This window comes from Glandiceps talaboti, chromosome 18 (genome assembly GCF_964340395.1).
Source record: "Glandiceps talaboti chromosome 18, keGlaTala1.1, whole genome shotgun sequence".
Classification (NCBI taxonomy): Eukaryota; Metazoa; Hemichordata; class Enteropneusta; family Spengelidae; genus Glandiceps; species Glandiceps talaboti.
Window position 1 is genome coordinate 257,987 of NC_135566.1, and position 19,603 is coordinate 277,589.

General features: G+C 35.1%; 3 protein-coding genes across 3 annotated transcripts; 2 read left to right on the forward strand and 1 right to left on the reverse strand.

Annotated features, from left to right (window-relative positions):
* Positions 1 to 6: 6 nt before the first annotated feature.
* Positions 7 to 5,614, forward strand: LOC144449055 (density-regulated protein-like). Its single transcript, XM_078139466.1, has 6 exons — positions 7 to 81; positions 1,090 to 1,257; positions 1,683 to 1,841; positions 2,480 to 2,596; positions 3,335 to 3,474; positions 4,069 to 5,614. The coding sequence occupies exons 2-6, from the start codon at positions 1,104 to 1,106 to the stop codon at positions 4,111 to 4,113; spliced, it is 615 nt and encodes a 204-aa protein (XP_077995592.1). The 5' UTR covers positions 7 to 81; positions 1,090 to 1,103; the 3' UTR covers positions 4,114 to 5,614.
* Positions 5,615 to 9,144: 3,530 nt separating this feature from the next.
* Positions 9,145 to 11,539, forward strand: LOC144449597 (sigma intracellular receptor 2-like). Its single transcript, XM_078140163.1, has 3 exons — positions 9,145 to 9,273; positions 10,316 to 10,460; positions 11,272 to 11,539. Exons 1-3 carry the CDS (start codon positions 9,163 to 9,165, stop codon positions 11,517 to 11,519), a joined length of 504 nt encoding a protein of 167 aa, XP_077996289.1. The 5' UTR covers positions 9,145 to 9,162; the 3' UTR covers positions 11,520 to 11,539.
* Positions 11,540 to 14,576: 3,037 nt separating this feature from the next.
* On the reverse strand, positions 14,577 to 17,709 carry LOC144449241 (intraflagellar transport protein 20 homolog). Its single transcript, XM_078139752.1, has 4 exons — positions 17,564 to 17,709; positions 15,994 to 16,079; positions 15,528 to 15,631; positions 14,577 to 14,772 (listed from the first exon to the last, which is right to left on the reverse strand). The coding sequence occupies exons 1-4, from the start codon at positions 17,688 to 17,690 to the stop codon at positions 14,691 to 14,693; spliced, it is 399 nt and encodes a 132-aa protein (XP_077995878.1). The 5' UTR covers positions 17,691 to 17,709; the 3' UTR covers positions 14,577 to 14,690.
* Positions 17,710 to 19,603: the final 1,894 nt, after the last annotated feature.

Below are 19,603 nucleotides of genomic sequence, written 5' to 3' on the forward strand. Positions count from 1 at the left end.
TGCGCAAGCGTTCAAGGAGTAGCTGAAATCAGAAAGTGGTGTTTGTTTCTAAATTTTCACATTCGGGGATTTGTAACGAAGGTAAGACACTTGCACTAAATAATCGACTATTAGATATTGTTTATGGGCCGTTTATAATCTTGAAATTCTCGATTTGGAATCACCAGTGATGACTTGCATCCCACACCGAAATGTCTCGACCGCGACCGTCCTTGACTGCGACGTACATGCACTGCACATGGCATGCTTCACAAGTCACATTCTTACATTGAATAACCATTGTCATTGATAATGTTACCCAATACAGCAGAGTTATAGATTGTAATTCATTTGAAATCGATAAAAGATTTGATAATATAAAATTCAAGAAAAAAGGAACATGCCCAGTAGCATTCATCATGCACTCGAGTCTCAGCCCGGGAGTCTCGGACAATATGCATTGATGTATAATGTAGTGTATTTCAACACATCATATATATTGTTATTATTATGACTGTCTCTCATAGGCATTACGCATCCTTTGTTGTTCAACTCCTTATCACCCTGCCCTTATCGCCCTTGAAGTCGTAGGACAAATATTAAATCATCACTAAAGAACGAACATGTTATGTAATGATGAGAAACAACAAATGAAGGACCAAATGTTGAAATGAAGTGTTTCCATCATCTAAGATAATAAATATCTAATTCATGGGATCACGTATCACTAGTAATTAAAGTGATCAAAATTAGTGTTTCCTTTTCACCGACAGGGTATGAACAGTAGTATTTCTCCATCACGGTACCAGATTTTGGGTGATAATTACATTTCATAATAACCTTTTTTTCAAATGGTGTATGATTTATGTGTTCATACACGGAACTCAATTTCCTCACCATCAACTGCTGGTTATTGGATGCAGCCTGGTAAATGGGAAGACAAGATAATCTTTTCCACCAATTATACTTGGGTTCAGCAGATACTGTAGTCAGACTTGGCTTTGGTTTTTACCTCCATGGTTAAAACTTATGTTTTAATTTAATGAGTCATATAAAATATGTCAATATTTCATACACAGTGACATTTCAAATTCTGTCCTTTGTCATCAGAGTCTTCCTACACCATGGCTACAGCAGAAGTTGAAGGAGGTGTTACTGAAGACATAGGGATCACACCCCCTGAGACAGGAGAAGAGGAAGAGAAAGTTCAAGAAAAATCCCAACCAGAGCCTCAACCAGAGCCTGTGTCTTACCCTCTGAAAGTCATTTACTGTGGAGGTAACAAAATGTATTCATTACAGTTTCTGTTAATAAATTCCAATAAAACCTTCCGATACATCTAAATCATACAGTCTGACCTTGACTTACATGTGCAACATACAAGGTCACTTGCACAAAGTAAAAACTACACCAAATATTATATTTTATAATACAGAATATGACTTTGATGCCAGTGGCTTTGAAAGTTGTCCAGGAATTTAACAGTCAACCATTTATAATGGCACGTCTCACTTAAATGTACAATATGAAATTGACCCAAAAAGTTTACACAGACATTTCAATATGGTTCGTGTTTCATGACATTCAGAAAAACTATATTCACATCATGGTGTATTAAAAAAATCTTGCTTAAAGAAAGGATGTAGATTAAAATTCTGAAGAAGTCTGTTTTGATGTTAAGTGTATGAATCTTATTTGCACAGAATGCAGCATGCCTACAGAATTCTGTGAATTTCATCCAAGCTATGACAAATGTAAGAAATGGTTGGAGAAACATTTACCAGAACAGTTTGAAGCCATGATGCGCTTGAGAGGAGAAGATGGTGAAGAAGAAAGTACTGAAAAAAAGAAACAGAAAAGAGGTTGGTTCAGAGGTCAGAGGTCATGTACACACTAGTTGCCAACTGAATGGTACTAGTAGCTTGCAAAGAAGTTGTCTATAACTTATAACTATAATAGTGATCAATTAGATAGTAGAATAATATTATGATATGTATGGGGTGGTTCCTCACCTTGGAAAGTGGCAGGAATGTAGCTTTACTAGACGAAATCCCTACCACTTTTCAGACACAAACAATAGCAAATTACCTATCCCTTTCCAGACATCACAAGAATAATGGACACCTAGTCAGTTCAACATGCAAATACAATGTGAATCTTTGGTATCAACTTATTTCCTGGGATTTCAGACTTGGATACCCAGACAAGTAAACCTCTGTTGGTTGTACGCAATTGGAATATCTCACCCATCATTTGTGTTGTTGTATATGTCTATTTGTGTAACTTTTGAGGTTAGGCCTTGACTTTAACTCAATATTTAAAATTAAAGAGATGCTAGTCTGAGTCGCATAACAATTGGCATTTGTCTATGATACCCCAACATAGGTTTCCAAAGACTATGTGCATTATTTGTTGATGATTGACAGCTTCTTACTTTATGAGAACAGCTGTTCACCCCATTGTATACTGATTAATTGTAACTTTTCATGAATTGTAACAGGGGGAAGAGGTGTTATTAAGGCTAAAAAGAAGACAGCCCCACAAAAAGTGACAATATCAAGAATGCAGAGGAATAAAAGAAAATATGTTACTGTAGTCAGAGGCCTAAAAACATTCGGTAAGAATTATTTTATAAGGCTGTATTTATTTAGCCAAATCTTGAAAATGAAACTTCAAGAAACCATAGCCTGTAAGATACATTGTGCTTGTGACTATGCCCGCACTGGCCTGCTCCTAAGGATGGCCAATTGTTGATGCCACCCTTCAAGTTCAAGAAACACCATAGACTGTAAGATACATCATGCCAGTGACTATGCCCTCAATGGTCTGCTCTTTAGGTTGGACGATGGTTGAGGGCGCCCTTCAATAAACACAAAGACTGTAAGATACATCATGCCCTGAGGGCAGTCTGCCATGGCATATCTTACAGACTATAAACACCTATGCACTTTTCAATTTTTGATTTCCTCCATTTGTTCAAGGTATGGTTGAATTCACTCTTCAAAGATTGTGATACATTCTTTGCCCATACAATGTTTTTTTCTTGAGAGTTCAGTTCTCCAAAACGACAAAGTTTCTCTCAAATTGACAAAGTGACTTGTAAAGTTAGTGATAAAGTTGATCATATAAAAGTATGTTCCAGTAGTGAAGATTTACTTTGCTGGTGACCCTGAAAATTGTTGCACATGTAAGGAATTACAATCATCTCAATCTCCAGAAGTTGTCTATAATGAAAGATTTCATCAACATGCATCATGTAGCTGTTGATGAGCCTATTTGTATATCACCTTCTTGTGGCCATAAAAATGTATCTCTGAAATCATATGAATCTGCTGTTTTCATTTTCTTTATTCAGATATTGATTTAAAAATGGCTTCCAAATATTTTGCCAGTCGTTTCTCATGTGGGTCATCAGTTACAGGAGATGATGAAATTGTCATACAAGGTGATGTGACGTATAACATCTCAGATGCTATGGTGGGCAAATGGGCAGCAGTAAGTATAAATTTAGTAGTGAAAAGAAACTTAATAAATCTCATAAGGTGCAACCAAATCATATAGCAACAAACTACTTGAATTATCATATAAAATGGTTACCATAGTACTGAACTGACAACTGCTGTGATGTTACCTGACCTAAGTCTATACAGACCACATCAAATTAGGAAGGTGATTTTCACACACATCTACAATTTAAGTCTATACATAATATCAAATTAGGAAGGTGATTTTCACACACATCTACAATTTAAGTCTATACATAATATCAAATTAGGAAGGTGATTTTCACACACATCTACAATTTAAGTCTATACATAATATCAAATTAGGAAGGTGATTTTCACACACATCTACAATTTAAGTCTATACATAATATCAAATTAGGAAGGTGATTTTCACACACATCTACAATTTAAGTCTATACATAATATCAAATTAGGAAGGTGATTTTCACACACATCTACAATTTAAGTCTATACATAATATCAAATTAGGAAGGTGATTTTCACACACATCTACAATTTAAGTCTATACATAATATCAAATTAGGAAGGTTGATAACACATCTACAATTTGTTGCTTTTATAGATTGAAGATGATATGATTGAAGATCTCGGTGAACTCAAAAGATAGAAAGCATTTGGCAATTACAAGTTTACATTTGCTATCAATGTTACCCAGCATACATACTCTCACAAAATACTGCAACCATACCAGAGATGGCAAGATCTCTAGAAGTGTACCTTACTGATCTATTTTATATTTTATGCTGTGAAATAGAAATAAATCAATGAACTTTGCAACGTAACCTTGACTTAGGACTGTTTTGTCACTTTGACATCCAATACTTTGATTAGTGTAAGCTCAGACCACAAAATAAGTGGTCTGAGTGTAAGTGATACTGTATAGATCAGTATTAGTAAGTCAGTACTAAAACAGATTGAATCTTTGACTGGTTTTGCACCATGAGTTGGCTTTTTTCAAGAAGTTTGACTTAAATTGAGCAAATAAGTAAGTACAGCTATCAATAACGTATGAAGTCTTACTCTGGATATCTAGTCTATGTATATTTGTGCCTGTAATAGTGTCAAAAAACCAACTCTGGCATAGCTTAGACCACAGCCTTGATATAATGTAGACTCATACAGTTCTTTCATAATGCAGTATTATAAATCTCAAAGACCACTACCACCTAGTCTCACTGCCAGACTTCATGACATTCGTCTCTCCGTAAGGTGCACAGGGTGCACGGGTGCACCCCAAGTAGCGAAGCCACGAGAAGTAGTGACTAACAAGTCACTCCTGGCTTTGCTGCTTGGGCACATTTCGTGCGCTTTTCAGAGCAACAAATGTCACAACATCTGAGTCTGGTAACAAGACTAACTACCACCATGTATGATTAGAATTTGGATGTGATAGTGAGTTAGACAAGCTTGGTCCTAAAGAAAGGAATGGCCCTGTTATGGCTCCACTGATATGATAGTACTGGTAGTATTAATCTCATTAAAATCCAATTTAGATGTCGGCTAATCGTTCATTGCATACCCTCGGTATTGTTGCCTGAATTGGCATTTGTGATACAAGTTAAGTTTTCGTCTTGATAACAATGAACGATTAGCCGACATCTACATCTGATTTTAATCAGATTGTGATAGTAGGTATTATCCAAAACCAGGGATTTGACATTTGGATGTAAGATTGAACAAAACATTTTAGTGTTGCAAATTATGTTGTCCGAATGAATTAAAACTTCATATACATGTACAATACATAGATTGTGGCATATTTTCTTCTTGCCAGTATATTCCCAGCCTACAGGCCTTGTATGACAAACGACAGTTAAAAGGTCCAATTGGTTGAGATAAAGGATATGTTGTGATCCAGACACAGTTTTGCCATAGATACTGTATAAAAAGCAAGTGAATTTATATGAGCCATTGTGAGACCTCAGTGTTAGGGGGATGCCTCTTCATGATATTTATGATCATTTTATCAAACATATCTGGACCCTCAAGGATAAAAACATCGACCACTCCATTTCCTGGCGACCACTTTCATCCCACCCAACCTACAATAGCGCAAGCAAGAAGTGCAATTTATGCCTCAAAGAAAAGTTCTTTATTATCTGCCGACTCGAACTATCCACATTAAATAAACGAAATGAACTTGTATCCTCTTGTCGCCATCGAAATAAAACATTGTTGTGTAACACCTGACCCATCGCACACATAATTGACACCTTTTGTACAAACAAAAGCACCACTCAACACCCTAGGTAAAACCCGCCTTACACCACACGATTTATACGAGGTATATTCAGTATATCAACATCTCCTGACGAGTGATTTACTCACGAAACAGGCTTGTAGAGACGAAAAACCCGACTTGATTTTCTTCTACCCTCAACATATACTCCGCTCTGCGTGCAGACGTATCGAGCACTGTACTACGGACAAATCTTACCACTGACTTCCTATATATATATATATATATATATATATATATATATATATATATATATATATATATATATATATATATATATATATATATATATATATATATATATATATATATATATATATATATATATATATATATATATATATATATATATATATATATATATATATATATATATATATATATATATATATATATATATATATATATATATATATATATATATATAGCATAGTACCTGTAATTTATGATATATATATATATATATATATACATATGTATCCTTGATGGTAATTACCATCAAGGATAATTACACACTGAACCTGTTTCCACAGTGCTAAAATGTATGTATGTATGTATGTATGTATGTATGTATACATATGTGTATGTGTGTGTGTGTGAACAACTTGGAGTATATAAGAGTAATTCAGGGTGTATCAAATTAATCTTGAGTAGTGTTTTTATGCTTCACTAAATAGGTACATACAAACGTACACACTTCCATTTTAATACATAAATGAAAGTGTAGACATTCAATATTAACGGCGATATCAAGTGCTATCTCATGCAATGCTAAATTTTCTAACATATTAATTTTTTTCAATGACAAAATATTTCGCGCGCCCCCCCCCTTTCAAACCATGAGAATTTTCATGCCCCCCCCCTTAAAGCCTCCCATTTTTTTCATGCCCCCCCCCCCCAATTTCTCCCCAGGCCCCCCTGCCGTAAATTCTGTCCGGTCCCTAACGACGTCCAATGTCATTTTCAGACCGGACATTCCATTGAGATTACGTAAAGCGGTGGGTTGGGCCATGTATGATTGGCAGTTATTTATATCCTGAACTGCAGAGATGACATTTGCTACCTGAGAATTTTTAGAGATAATACAATTCACACAAAGAAATCATTATTCATTGTCTCTTTGAAAATAGTAGACGGGGGTGTCACAGTCTAGTTGTAAGGGACCGGACAGAATTTACGGCAGGGGGGGCCTGGGGAGAAATTACCGCTGACTTGGTTATTTTCCTGGCCACCCATCCACTGTGACCAAAATTTCACAGCCCTCCCTTTCAAAAGTATAACTATCTAATGTCAGACATTTGTGATGTCATGAAGTGCTAGCAAACTGAGGATTTTATGCACACTGAGGTCTGACAAGAAAAGTAAGAAGAAGGAAAGAGAAAAGAACAATTAGTCAAGCAAAAAGACTGTTGTTAACTGTTTTTAGTGAGCAACTTGTGGATAAGGTTGTAGGAAAATACGGCCAGAAGGCAACTACCAGGGATTCAAACTTACGTGTACGGAGTGTGCCGTCTGTGGTGTACAATTACACCCTAAAAAAAGGCGATCCGTGTTCCCTACAGAAGATCGTTTCACGTCCTATTTACGTGAATTATTTTGTGTCCCGTTACGAAAAGAAGACCATGAACGTGCTGGGGTTTGCAAGTTGTGTTTCGACCACGTACATCAATAGTACGCGGGTAGAATGAAGTTAGACAAGCTTGAGCACGATTTAAAGTCGCGAGGGGGTGTTCTGCCGAATGTCACCATCCGAACAAAAAGGCAAGCGAAGATGTCTTCGCCATCGGTCGCACCAACAACGAAGAAATCAGACATTCTCTCTGCTTCTCTTTCAACACTATTCCAAATTCATGGGAAGACTTCGTAATGGCATTCACGACAGACATTTTGCTGGTAACTCCCTGGTTTGAATGTGGCGATCGTGGACTTTGTTGGCGTTTTGCCGTCATCCATGACTCCGTTACATTTATTTCAAAACTGAACATGGAAATTTGAAGTACAAGTACGTTATTTTAGGAGAGTTTCAAACTAGTTTTATTGGTCATTATCGGTCATTATTGGTAATGTATATTGGCCTACACATGTGTGTGTGTTTATTTACGTGGTGGTATTATCGTTGGTTATGCAAGTCCAATCTCAGAGCGGATGTCGCCGACCGAGTGATTGACATATATTACCATGGCAACATTCGCTCTTATCGCCTGACGTACAAGCTACTCTACATATTTGATTTCTAATCTACATGACGACCTCTGCATGACCTTCTAATCGCTAGTTCAGGGCGGGGCCCAAATCTTTTGAAGTGTCCGACATACTAGTGCAGAGTAGTACAGTCGTGTGAGAGGAGGCCGGTGAGGGCGAAACGTCACGACGTATCTTACAGTCTACTGACAGAGTAGAATTAAGTGATCATACTTTAGAAATAGAATTAAGTAGAAGGAGATCCCCAAGAGTTCTTGTTGATTTAAGATTTTGTAAAAGATGTAATTTAAATTTAGTTGATAAATGAGATGCATTTTATTTTAGACTGTTCAATTTTCAGTATATAAAAAAAAATGTTAAAAGAATGTGAGATAATAATCAGTAGTATTAATAGAAATTTATCTTTTTTAAATATTATGCAATATCAATTTCCTCTTGCCAACTTTTTGAAAAACTTGTAACGTGTTAGTGTTTAAAGAGAGAAAAATGTTTTATTATTAATTTTGTGTTGTTGTTGTTGTTATTATTATTATTATTATATTATTATTATTATTATTATTATTATTATTATTATTATTATTATTGACTATACTGTATTCACTGACGATACAGTTGTGTAATAAAGTTATTATTGTCATGTAAAAACATGGTACGTAAATGTACTGATAGCATGTTTTATCCAAAACCTGGGATTCAACATTTGGGTGTAACTTGAGATTAAACAAAGCATTGTTTTAGTGTTGTAAATTATGTTGCCTGAATGAATTAAAACTTCAAATATAATACATAGATTGTGGCATATTTTCTTCTTACCTGTAAGTGTTGAGGGTCTGTGGTGGGTGGTCTATCGCTTAATATGCTATTACAACTGGCCTTTAATTGTATACATGTATGTGATGGCGATGGATGTTGATTCGCGTGTTATTACGTATAGGTATTCGCATTTTACCTGATACGCACATATTTCGTTTATTTGTGTATGTTTACTTTTTGTTTGTTTTTAACCAGTAGCACGATTCTTGGCCTCTGCCATAATTTCTTTCATAGACCCTCCACCAGTAATGGAGGGTCTATGGTTCTTTTCAAAACTCACATGTCATTTGCACGTGGACATGTACGCTGCTCGCTGTAGAGAAGCCACGAGTTAGAGGTTCCGTACCAGACACCCTAAGCCCGCTCATTTCCGTGAACCTCGCAACTCAAGTCAGCTTCAACATGGCTCGTATCTTGAACGCTGTGTTCTTCCTGTATTTTGCTTCACACATTCCAATAACAGTATTGATTGATGCACAGTCCGTTCTTCCCAAGGCATGGTACCCAAAAATGGTAAGTAGAAAACTATGGTGAATGTCGATCATGTAGACACTACGGTATTGTGAAGGAGTTCGATTTTTGATTGTTTATATTATCAGATGACCTTTGACCGTAAAAACTGTCCACGTATTACTTTGCATCATGAAGTTTTAAGAATTTCGTTACAATTCGAATCTTTTGTCTGAATTCTGTTACTGTAGTTAAAATATTACAAAATTTATGTAAATAAAAACTGTGAATATATAGAATTTCGTTAATTCGAATATTTTTGTCTGAATTCTGTTTATACTGTACAGTTAATATAGTGCAACATTTATGTAAATAAAAAACTTTGAATATATGGTGTGTATATTTTGTAATAGTTTGTATAAACTATAACTAGCGCTAGGCTGCACACTTGTACATCCAAAGACTAGAATCCATTTATGTGGGGATATTTTGGCTCTCACTATTACCCGATCACAAAATAATAATAATTCTTGAAATGTCAAATCCCCACATGACTGTTTTGTAGACTCATTCAAGTTGACCTCTCTACCCTCATTACTAGGCTTCTGCTGAAACATACACTTTTGAAGAAAATCCACTGTTTTCTCTAGGAAAATGTTTTGAGCATCCTTCAAATGAATGCATAATTCTTATCCAGTTCTAGTAATTTGTGTAATTTTTTCAGACCTTGGAAAAAAACGGTAAATAGTTGTCAGAATATTGGTACCACCATGGTATATACTAGTTACTGCATTGCTTTTTTCCCAAATGAAGTAACATTGACCTTTTATAAAACTCAACATGACATTCATACAGCACTATTGGAATGGATTTTTTTTTCATTGTTATTCAACCATGTGTAAATTGCCAAATAATTCTGATAGATAAATATTATATTTTCCTTCATAAAAAGGGACACAAAAAGTGAATGATAAATTTGATAAATTTTTATTGATTTTTATACAACATTGTATTTTATTTTACAACTGTGATGCATTATTGTGACTAAGAATTAGCCTAGTAGTCTATTATATCCTTCAAGTGAATTCTGCATTGTGTTTTACAGCTGAGAGACACTTTAGAATGGTACTGTAAGGAATTCAAAGACCCCATGATGATGGACACACCAATCTGGTTCAAATCATTCTGTATCTGTGAAATACTCTTCCAATTTCCATTTTTCTTTTTTGCTACACATGCATTTTGGAAAGGTGAGTGACTTTGTTGACTGAACTGAGTTTATAATTTAAATCTTTGCTTGAATTTAATCCCAGCTGACATTTTAACTTATTTGAGTGAAAAAAGAATAATGATAAAATTATGTAAACACTAGTCGGACCAAAATTTGAATAGGCACAGTATGGTACAATTATGTTTAGGGTCAAACAATTAAGAAAAGCTGGTGTTTCAGGGTAAAGTCCTTCATTTTGATGAACTAATTTGTTCAAACTCATAACTTTTGAGAGTGTAAAAAAGGATAATGTGTTGAGGCCAGAAATGTCAGCTTTCCTTAACATTTTGGACCATGAATAATACTCTGTGTCCCTCATTAAAAAAGAGTGTGGCTGACATAATTGCACTCCTGCTGTTTCATGATAATGAAAAATACAATAGCCTCAAGAGAGGAAGAGAGAGGAAGAAGAAAAAACAACTACCTTGGGGAGCATATGCATGGTGTATGGTTACTGCATGTAGTATTAGAGAGTTAATATTTCATCAATAGAGGAAAGTTGAGACAGGTACTAGTTTTACTGTTATCCTAACTTTCTTTAAGAGAAAATTATTGCAACATGTACATGATTTCAAAATGCTAAGTTGAGTTTTACATATCCTTAAAGTGATATACATATAACTCTGATGAGTTCAGTGACATTTGTTAATTGTGATACTTACTCTATTTAGACATCTACTGAACAATGGTTTGAGTTTTATAATCTAAATGAATGCTAGCAAGCCTGACAATTTATAACTTTTTATCAGTTTAAAACAAAGATGACATGGCCATTTTAAAAACTTTTCCAGGTACCGCCAAGCGACTACGGGTCCCTTTATTGGTTTACTCCAGTCATGTGGCAACCACAGTGGTGGCAATCTTGGCACATATATTTTTCCATGACTTCAGTAAGGGAGAATATCCAGGACCAAGTACACTTCAAGAAAGACTTTTCCTTGGAGCAATATATTCACCATATCTAATTGTACCACTCATGTTACTGTTCACTATGTTATTCAGTGAAGATTATAATACAGATCTTAAGAAATTCTTATGATCACATGCAGTAAGATACAGCAACCAATCTGTATAAAATTTGTTGTAGTGAACTTTGTATGCCTGATTTCACAGACAATAATGTTATTGTTATTGTCTGTGGTTGTCTTTGTTTCAATTTCAAATGTGGAGTGCTTTATTGTCAGATAGATTCTGGTTGGCTACTCGTAAGTACGAGATTTGTTATTAGAAATCTTATGGTAATGTGCCATCAAATGTAGGTACAAGGCACTCAAAAAGAAAAGAGAACAAAAGACAATAAAAGTAAGAGGTAAATAAAGAAGTTCACTACATCAGATTTTAATCCGATTGATTCAGCAACCTGCCGTTATGAGTGGGTGGCACCCTCTAGTTTTGAATATGTGTCAGGAATTGAGAGGGATGAAGTGTCTTCAAAAGAATTCTAAACCAAACAATTTCAGTGTAAAATTAGAAGTGACTGAAACACTATCATTTTAATGACTAAGAACCCTTGTGTAACATGAAACTTAATTGCTCAGTGTTATCTTTTCATCCATTGACAGTTATGAAACTAGTGGGTGCTGTGTGTTTTGAAAGGTTTTTAGATAGGAATGGAACTAAAATAGCTGCTTTCAAGTATTATTATGTAAATTTCTCAGTGGTTAGATAAAAAAAAATCTGTCACAAAAGAAAATGGAAAATTAAAGTTTGATGACGACACATATAAAATTATATTAGATTTAAAAGAAGTGTAAGATTTTAAGAGAAATTTACTCTTTCAGTGTCTCAATAATACACTAAATGCAAATAATGAAGTCTGATCATGACACCAAATTTCACAGGTTAAAGTGATTATTACTATCTTCATGAAATTAAACCTACATAAACACATCAATATGTGGCCACAGGTGGTGTTCTTTTATTGCCTGCTGTGTGAAAGAACTGACTCAATCTCACAAAACCAAGCATAAGTTGATAGATCGAGAATATCATCTTCAGCAGGTTTTATCTCGTACAAAGATGAATCATAGGATACAAATGTATTATATTCTGCTGATTAAAGCCAAATCATGATAAAACAGTGTTTTTCTTATGGACAGTAAGTAGATAAAATATACGTGAGTTCTGTATATTTTATTTGGGTTCCCTATCAGAATCATGGTAATATATATGCATTGCTTTATCAGATTTTCTCCCACTATTACTAGGACTTAAACCATAGCAAATACTCTTATGCATGTAAAACACCATTGTACTGATATTATGAGTACCTAGTACACTGTGTATACATACAGTCATCTTTACTAAAGAATTCATTGTCATTTTAATTATTTATGAAAACATGAAATTAAATTATGACATTTACTTCAGCATAGAAGATATTTTAATAGTAATTAGTTTTTTTAGTTTTCAGTAAAATATGCACTGGAAAAGATGTAAATGGCTACCAAGTTAAATAAATACACATGATATGCCCAGGGTGTGAAATTGGTTTGAAACAGTTTTCAGAATAATAAATAATGATATGCATTTCAATCCATTATTGATAACATATTAATATTAATAAAATGTTGTTAAAAACTATTATTTTTCATTATCTTTTATAATTAATTGATAATCTCATCTATTATCACTGTATCCTATGTAGATTGTGATAATCTCATCAATTATCACTGTATCCTATGTAGATTATGTGTATTTTCTTTTTTATGAACTGCAATACTTTTATATCTGACTCTTGTATAGACCATAGTATGAGATATATTGAAATATTATCAAATAAAGCTGAGCATTATAAACTAATATTGAAATGTTTTGTGTTTTTGGTATGTTATGTGCATGTAATATACTAGTACTGCCTGTTTACATCACAATCTGTCTTTATGCTTTGGTGTCTCACAAACTGCTTGTGATGCTAATAACAGCAAACAATTTTTATAGCCACACCCCAATGGCAGGTATCAGCATGCTTCTTTGTAGGTATTTATATACTGTTCGCTCTATGTAAATGATGTCACTCTTGTGCTCATCTCAACGAGGGTGCAATTACATATTGACTTCATTTGAATACGGTCAGTTAGGCTGATATGTATGTTATCACTCCCTGTTGCGACCAATTTGGTTTGAGTGCATTTTTTCAAACCAACCAGTTTGAGCGTATAATTGTCAAACATTATTAGTAATTTGCCGTTGCTAGCAATACAAAGAGCTGGACAGACAGCTAGGCAAAAACACAGATTGTGGTGTAAAAATGTTAACCTCTGTTTGATTCAAACAATGGCAAAATGCAGATTTCGATGTAAAAATGTTAACCTCTGTTTGATTCAAACAAACGCAAAACACAGATTTCGATGTAAAAATGTTAACCTCTGTTTGATTCAAACAAAGTACTATTATGAAGAAATCACTGTCGTAAACCACAACCTCTTTAATGGTACCATCCAAGATTCACCAGCTATGGCATTGTCCAAGACTCACCATCTATGGCATCGTCCAAGACTCACCATCTATGGCACCGTCCAAGACTTGCCATCTATTGCATCGTCCAAGACTCGCCACCTATGGCATTGTCCAAGACTCGCCATCTATTGCGTCGTCCAAGACTCGCCACCTATGGCATCGTCCAAGACTCCACCATCAGTGTGCCCTCTAAGCCAATTTGATGTGCCACCGACACACACACACTTTCTAGTGATGCACCAAAATTTGTTCTCCTATCTCTTATTATGTGGTGACTCACAAGAAATCCCATTTTGACCCAGAACAAAAAATTTGGTTATCATAAGAGGTCACACTGCTCACCATTTATGATCTGGGTTGTAAGAATGGATGAAGTGTGTGTATAAACTATGTAGGGTAATCACTAATAATAGCTCAAATGAATTTGTGCAAGGTGAAGGTAGATAAAGGTAGTGAAAGTGACCTCATTTGTGACCTCAAGTGACCCCCTGTGGGTGGTGGTGGGGGGTTTACTGCTTACATAAATACCCATTTCACATCCATATGGTCACAATTACAAATTAAACACATGCCATAAACACACTACACTGTACTGAAACTAATCCAGTACAATTTTATTTCAACAAGATAATGAACTATTTACAACATTAAATATACATATAAAGAGTACATGACAAAAAAGTAGCTTTCACTGTAAGATCATTTTCAATAAAACATTGAATTTGGAACAGAAAGATATACATTTATCTTTTTATTTCTGGAGAATAAATTGTTCGATAAATTCACTCTGTTCAGCTTCTTCTTTCAGCAAGGCATTATGTTGCATTCTATATCTGTTGAATGAAAAAAGACAGACAGATGAATACAAGAGAGAAAAGTAAATATATGTAAATATTGGTAGTATAACATTTCCACATAAACATGACTCAACAAAAGATTGAATGATTACCCCAGTGATAAATCTTTGCTACAACTGCACTACGGTACATAGAACTGGTAGTTTGAGAACGTCTACTGATCAGAACTGGCAAAACCTTACTGGCAAGTCACATAATTTTTGCTGTGCTATCATATACTATGCTATCCTATACTGTCCTACAGTTATCCATATTCTTTCACGCTGGAGGAATTATACATATAAGTGTTTTGACAAGTAGGTAAAACCTAGGTATTTCATTAAGGTTTCTTGCAAAAATCAGTGCTTTTGCTTAGGTTTAGCAACCCTGCTCACAGAAAGGGGGCAATTTTGGCCTGTTGCCATAGTTTTCAATAATTAATCAACACTGAGTGTGCCATGATTTTGGTGAGGAACCTAGGTACAATAGATGGGGAATACAGGGAGATATTACTTCCTTACCACGGCCCACTGTAGAATAGGATTAAAATTGAAGTATGGTAAACACTGAGTTGTCTGACAGAGCTATAGAAAAAATTTGGTCCAGAATAAAAGAATGAAAAAAATCTAATCTATGCACATATTGCCAAATTATCTCGTCTTCATCTGGGTTCCCAACATTTAGTGAAAAGTTCAAAACACTGTATATGTATCCTTATCTTCAACTCTGTGATTAAATATCTCAATGCTTACCTTTCTAGTTGTGTTTTCTTTTCAGCTATGAGTGCTTGTAACTGTTGTTGTTGTGCTTCTCGTTGCTTAGCTATTGATTTCAGTAAATTTCTTGAACCAATTGCCTGTCAGACAACACAGAGGTAGTCAATAGTGAGTCCACAAACACAATGTTTTGTTTTTACTGTTGATCAGTTTAAAAATTACATGAACAGACTAGTTGATGAATGGTGTGTGTGCGTGTGTGTGTGTGTGTGTGTGTGTGTGTGTGTGTGAAGTTTGCATAAAATGCTGTACTGACTCAACTTGGAATTATTTAATATGTTATCTGTGTATAATGACATTATGTCTACTTGGCTCATTATGCCTTATCAACTTGTTTACCTACTTCATCACTTGTGGTGTTAACAAATACGCAGTTTGAAATAATTTTGTTGACAGGACATAAAAGTATATAATGATGATGAAGTATCATTCTATCACTTACTTTCATTTTTTCTCTTTCAACCTCCTTTGAAACCTTGTCTACAACATCAATAAAACTACCAACAATTTTCTGGAACTCAGCAATTTCTGTTAACAAAGAAATATGATAGTAAGATTATCATCAAATGGTACTGAACTCATTTCTGTTATTGTCCCATTTACACCAGAGAAGGGAAGGGATTTTGTCAGAATTGAGTGTTGACTTACTCCATCTACTAGCAGGACTCTGATGGGTATAAAATTAGTCTAAGATTCAGAATCAGACTTGCATTAGAGGACAATATGTTGCCAATCTCATATTGAGCCTTATCAGGTTCAGTCTCTTATTGGAAAATCACAATGACACCAAAAAACAAGCAGTCAAACAAGAAATGTCCCACTTCTCACCCATCGTAAAATATTACTTCTGCAGACTTTAAAATAAGATCAAAATTATTTTAAACAGCCGCACTACAGATATATAATTGGAATAGTGCGCCTACCAACAAACACATCAGCTGAACTTTGACCTCTCACTAATGTCTTGACAACAAGCTTTTATCTCTGATTTTCAGGTAATTTTCCCCATGCAAGCTGAGACATCCCCTCTCTGGGTCTGGAAATATACACTCCTGCAGGGTTTCGACACATGTTCTCCCCTACGCTATGCTTCCTCGCTATCTCTTAACAACGAGACTGCAGACAACTTTCATTCACATAGATTTTGGGAATAAAAACCACCCATACCCTTGCCATTTACTATATTTTTGTATGTAAAATACAGAAATGAACTTAAAATCACTATAAATTCCACCTACGTCTTGTCTATTTTGTCAATTCTTGTCTAACATTAGCTTGAGCCACAAAACGGACAACAGTAAGTCATGATTAACAGATTACTCAATATTGCACATGCACACCCTTGTACATGTTTAAGCAGCTGTCATATCGTATATTTGTTAGAGAGAGGGAGGAACCATAGCATAGGGGAGAAGATATGTTGACACCCTGTAATGTATATTTCCAGAGTTTACTGTTAAGTGAGCGTGAAGGAGGAACATTCTGTAGCCTGGACCATCATGCCTGGACATTATTATTTCTTGATCAATGTTTGACTCCTTTTTTCTGGTGTTATCGTGATTTTTCGAATATGGGACTGAACCTGAGGCTCAATATGATGAGACTAGCCCCATATTATATATTGTCCTCAAATCTGAATCTGAGACTAAATTTATACTTGTGGACTCTCAGTCTGACTGCAGTCTGTTTTGGCATTGGTTTTGGTTTGACACGTACCAACATTAAAATAACAGCACAATACCAGCTCAACCTTTTCTTTTTGAGCAAAATAATGAAAATTGTCATATCGAAATAAGATTAAGAGATTTTCTATAATATTCACGTTAATTTATAGACGTGACTATAATCATCGTAGGTACATTTGATTCTATCCGCAGTATGCAGAACTGTCACGTCAACCGTCTCAACGGTATGTTTACGTTCGCGACAACGTATTATTAACAAGCAGCTCACATCAATCTGAATGAAGATGTGTGGAAATAACATACACCACCCAAGAACTTGGTACTTACTATCTACAAAATCCTTGCATTCTTCTTTGAGTTCCGTAGTCTGTCCTGCGATTTCAGGCTCAAGGACACGTACTTTGTTTAGTTCATCAAAATGTAAACCGGCTTTGGCGAGAGCTTCGTCCGCCATGACTATTTCTCCTCTCCGGAATGTGCCTCGTTTTCAATGTTGCTGTTTAGATTAAGGACCGTGTGAGGGCGTACTTTCAAAGCTACCTGTGCTGCACGCATGTGCTGCACGCAGTGTGTGCTGCATGCTGTATGTGCTATGAAACATGTGAACCGATATTACATCGTCGACAATAACCACATTCACTTATGAGATAATATTCAATTCAAGGATGGTTATGATACAAAATAATGACGTTTTTAGGTACTTACGAATATCCAAAAAATAAAAAATACTAAATTATTTGTATCATGATGCATGATGATCATCCTTCAATAGAATATTTATAGCTCACAAGTGACTGTGACCATCACATTAACACTAGAATAGTTACTTCATGTTCCAAGGGTAATTAGATGCAATATTTGAGTGAAATCACGATTATCTAAGAAACCTGGGCACTTGAAAGTATGTAACAATGCTACAAATATTTTTTTTTTAAATTATGTTTTCACATTGTATTTCTAAGTTGATTTTTCAATTTCCAATATTTTTTCCTTTGTTGGAGTTTCTCAGCTCATTTTCAATTTCCAAAATTTACACTTTTGCTTTTGCAGAACTGAACATGTGTAAAATACAAGATTAACCTGGACATTCAAAATCGATTAAGAAACAAATTGAAAATATCGGAAATTCAAAACCACCCCGTGGCACTAACAAGCCACCGCACCACCACAACATTTCAATTTAGTAATTCTTATTCTGAAATCTCATTGCTGCCAATTGATCATTATCATCACAAAGGTCATGAAACAAAGCAATGTGTATCTGTGGACTACTGTGACATTTGTGCCAGGTTTGGTTGAAACCGACCCATGTATCTCAGAGGTGTACATATGTAGGCCTAATTCGAACGTTTTTGGTTATTCGATCTTGAAGATATAGGTCAACGTTAAAGGTCAATGTCTCATTAGAATGACAATTATGGATTATAACGGTACAGGCACTCGAATGAGGTCACTATCTGTTAAAATCTCATCGTTTGTGGACAATTGTGAAGTTTTGTCACTTATGCCTATTTGAAGTTGAAGATGAAGGTCAAGGCCAAAGGTCAAGGTATTCTTAGAACGAGTGTTGATGATGATAATATGAGTGTAACAAATGAATAAAGTCTGTAGTCTGTGGTGTTAATTGGCAAAATGTGAATTTTTCATAAAAATGGCCGCCTTTTGACCGTTATCGCAAAGGTCAAGAAGCGAAGTGACACGCATATACGGACTACATAACACCTGACATTTGTTGAAAGTAGTCTAGGATTGTTTTGAGATACAGATGTACATTTCTTTTTGTCTGGAATTTGAGTCATTTCACGGGGATGGAGACGCCCACTTCATGTCATTGGATGTAAGTTTGGTGGAAAAGATAATGTGAAATACGATATTATTAATTTCAATTTCACTGTGTACATTTTTTTGAGAATTCAAATACTCTATACTTGATTGAGAAAAATCAACTTGAAAGGAAAGTGATAAGTTTATACGTAACTGTCGTTCTAACAGGTTTTCAAAAACAAACCCAAATTTCTTATAAAACTGAAAGCAATCACGAAGGACGTAAATGTAGTCAACTGCATATAACAGGCCTATGATTTCTACAACGTTAATGGATTGTTATTTCCTTCAAAAGTCATTTTGAGTGCTTGTGAGTTTATCCACTGAATACGTGTCCTGAGATTCTGGTACCTCTGAGATTGACTGTGTGCGTCTGAAGTTACAACTTGAATTTGGTCAATAGCTTTCAACACCAAAGACAAGTCGGTAACACTACACACAATCTATAGGAATGTAAGTCTACCCAAGATTTGACGTAGACATATGGAAATGACAAAGTTTCTTCTACTCAGCTTTTCATAGGGATCCTACTGTAATGTTTGA

Excerpts from the sequence above, each read along its gene's own strand:
- LOC144449055 (XM_078139466.1), top strand. The coding sequence starts at position 1,104 with ATGGCTACAGCAGAAGTTGAAGGAGGTGTTACTGAAGACATAGGGATC. Across the intron at positions 1,258-1,682 it reads GAAAGTCATTTACTGTGGAG|AATGCAGCATGCCTACAGAA; the intron begins GTAACAAAATGT and ends TTATTTGCACAG. Across the intron at positions 1,842-2,479 it reads AAAAAAGAAACAGAAAAGAG|GGGGAAGAGGTGTTATTAAG; the intron begins GTTGGTTCAGAG and ends GAATTGTAACAG.
- LOC144449241 (XM_078139752.1), bottom strand. The coding sequence starts at position 17,690 with ATGGCGGACGAAGCTCTCGCCAAAGCCGGTTTACATTTTGATGAACTA. Across the intron at positions 15,632-15,993 it reads TTGAAAGAGAAAAAATGAAA|GCAATTGGTTCAAGAAATTT; the intron begins GTAAGTGATAGA and ends GTTGTCTGACAG. Across the intron at positions 14,773-15,527 it reads AAGAAAACACAACTAGAAAG|ATATAGAATGCAACATAATG; the intron begins GTAAGCATTGAG and ends TTCATTCAACAG.
- LOC144449597 (XM_078140163.1), top strand. The coding sequence starts at position 9,163 with ATGGCTCGTATCTTGAACGCTGTGTTCTTCCTGTATTTTGCTTCACAC. Across the intron at positions 9,274-10,315 it reads AGGCATGGTACCCAAAAATG|CTGAGAGACACTTTAGAATG; the intron begins GTAAGTAGAAAA and ends TGTGTTTTACAG. Across the intron at positions 10,461-11,271 it reads TACACATGCATTTTGGAAAG|GTACCGCCAAGCGACTACGG; the intron begins GTGAGTGACTTT and ends AAACTTTTCCAG.